The sequence below is a fragment of the Sus scrofa genome, chromosome 2 (assembly GCF_000003025.6).
Source record: "Sus scrofa isolate TJ Tabasco breed Duroc chromosome 2, Sscrofa11.1, whole genome shotgun sequence".
NCBI lineage: Eukaryota > Metazoa > Chordata > Mammalia > Artiodactyla > Suidae > Sus > Sus scrofa.
Window position 1 is genome coordinate 54,974,524 of NC_010444.4, and position 2,309 is coordinate 54,976,832.

The 2,309-nt window shown below is 35.7% G+C and overlaps 1 protein-coding gene across 1 annotated transcript; it reads left to right on the forward strand.

The window, feature by feature from the left end:
• LOC100523426 (olfactory receptor 2L13) lies at positions 588-1,526 on the forward strand. The gene has a single exon (XM_021085075.1). The coding sequence runs from the start codon at positions 588-590 to the stop codon at positions 1,524-1,526; it is 939 nt and encodes a 312-aa protein (XP_020940734.1).

Consider the following 2,309-nt stretch of genomic DNA (forward strand, 5'->3'; position numbering starts at 1 on the left):
GCAGAAGAGTAGTAATTATCCTGTATTGAACAAGACATCATGCACAGAGCAAGACATTTACCAATTAGGAATCTTGGGAATATTGAAATAATGAGAAATCTGAAGCAGATACATAGGTTCAAAAATTAAACATGTAAAACAGGTTTAAGTAATAGAGGACTTAGAATTGAAGAATACAGAAAGTCTCTGAGTAACATATGCCAATCCCTTTTGTGAATATGTTGTGTTAAATTAACAGACACTGAGAAACGCAATGATTCTGTGACTTGTTTGTAAATGATCATGGCCAGGAGTTATACAGAGATGAATACTTTAGTTGTCTTGTTTATCTTTGCTGGCTATGATACTAGACTTTAAACATTCCTTAAGAAGATACTTACCAGAAGAAATTGGAAGTGGACCATTCAATTCAGATACTGAAATTGATTCAGTAAAAGCTGCAGTATTGAAGGAAAGTCAGCTCATTCTTAAGCAAATATTAATCAAGTCAGAGTTACTTTTTATGCTCCTGTTTGGTTTCATTTCATGTTCTGTGCTTTGTTTTTATCTTCATTTTTCTCTCAAGAAATTCATAGCAGTAGGTGTTCATGGAGAAATGGAATCAAACTTCAAATGATTTCATTTTGTTGGGGCTGTTTCCCCAAAATCAAACTGGCCTCCTTCTCTTGTTTTTTATCATCTTCATATTCTTTCTCGCTTCGGTGGGTAACTCAGCCATGATTTACCTCATAAGATCAGATCCCCGGCTTCACACACCTATGTACTTCCTCCTCAGTCAGCTCTCCCTCATGGACCTGATGTACCTCTCCACTACAGTCCCCAAGATGGTGTTCAATTTTCTTTCTGGCCAGAAAGGCATTTCCTACCTGGGATGTGGTGTGCAATCTTTCTTCTTCCTGACCATGGCATGTTCTGAAGGCTTACTTCTAGCCTCCATGGCTTATGATCGTTATGTGGCCATCTGCCACCCCCTTCACTACTGCATCCGTATGAGTAAAAGGATGTGTGTGAAGATGATTATGGGATCTTGGATCTTGGGGTCTATAAACTCCTTGGCACACACTGTCTATGCTCTCCATATTCCTTACTGCCAATCCAGGGCCATCAATCATTTCTTCTGTGATATCCCAGCCATGTTGTCTCTGGCCTGCATGGACACCTGGGTCTATGAATACATGGTTTTTGTGAGCACAAGCCTCTTTCTCCTCCTTCCTTTCCTTGGCATCACAGCATCCTATGGCTGGGTTCTTTTTGCTGTTTACCATATGCGCTCAAAAGATGGAAGAAAAAAGGCCTTCACTACCTGTTCAACACACTTAACAGTGGTGACTTTTTACTATGCACCTTTTGTCTACACCTATCTTCGGCCCAGTAATCTCCGCTCACCAGCAGAAGATAAAATTCTAGCAGTCTTCTATACCATCCTCACCCCCATGCTCAATCCCATTATCTACAGTCTGAGGAATAAGGAAGTGCTAGGGGCCATGATGAGAGTGTTTGGGATATACTCTTCTATAAAATTATAATAATGGCTATCCTTACTCCTCTGTTTCCTCTTTCCATGTTGATTAGAATGCTCTAGAACTGTATCAACTTATAGAAATATAATGTGAGCCACATATATAATTTAAATTTTTCTACTAGGCATCTTTAAAAAGTGAAGTTAATCTAATACATTTATTTAATCCTAATGTTATCATAGATATTGATGTTAACAATATTGTTATCAATGATGTATTATTGTAATGCATATTATGCAGTATATTAGATAACACATATATTTGCATATATATTGCTACTACTATAGTAAAATACTCCTAGAGGCATTATCATTTCTACATTTCATCATTTCATTGATACAAAATTATTAAAGCAATCTTTTTACTTTTTTTTCATTTTAAGTCTTCAACGGTCCTTGTATTTATATTTAGAGTCTACTGCAAATCTGACTACAAATATTTTAAGTGCTCATTATCCATATGGGGCCAGTGTTTACTGTGCTGGACAACACAGCCCTAGAGCATTCAGTAAAATGCTTTTAAATGTAGCATATAAAATATATTTGTGATGCATAAAATATGGATAGCGGGATATGAAGTAACAAGCAAAACAAGTATGCTAATATTTTTATAAATTTTCTTAATGTTTCACTCCATCTTGATTGTAACCAATGACCTAACTCCATCCTATTCTAATAACCTTTATAAAACAATTTTAAGGAATCTTATTTCACTTATAATTTTTCTGATTTCAATAAAATATTGACATAAGTGAGCTGTATAGAATTATGAGAATTGTTTTTTTCTACA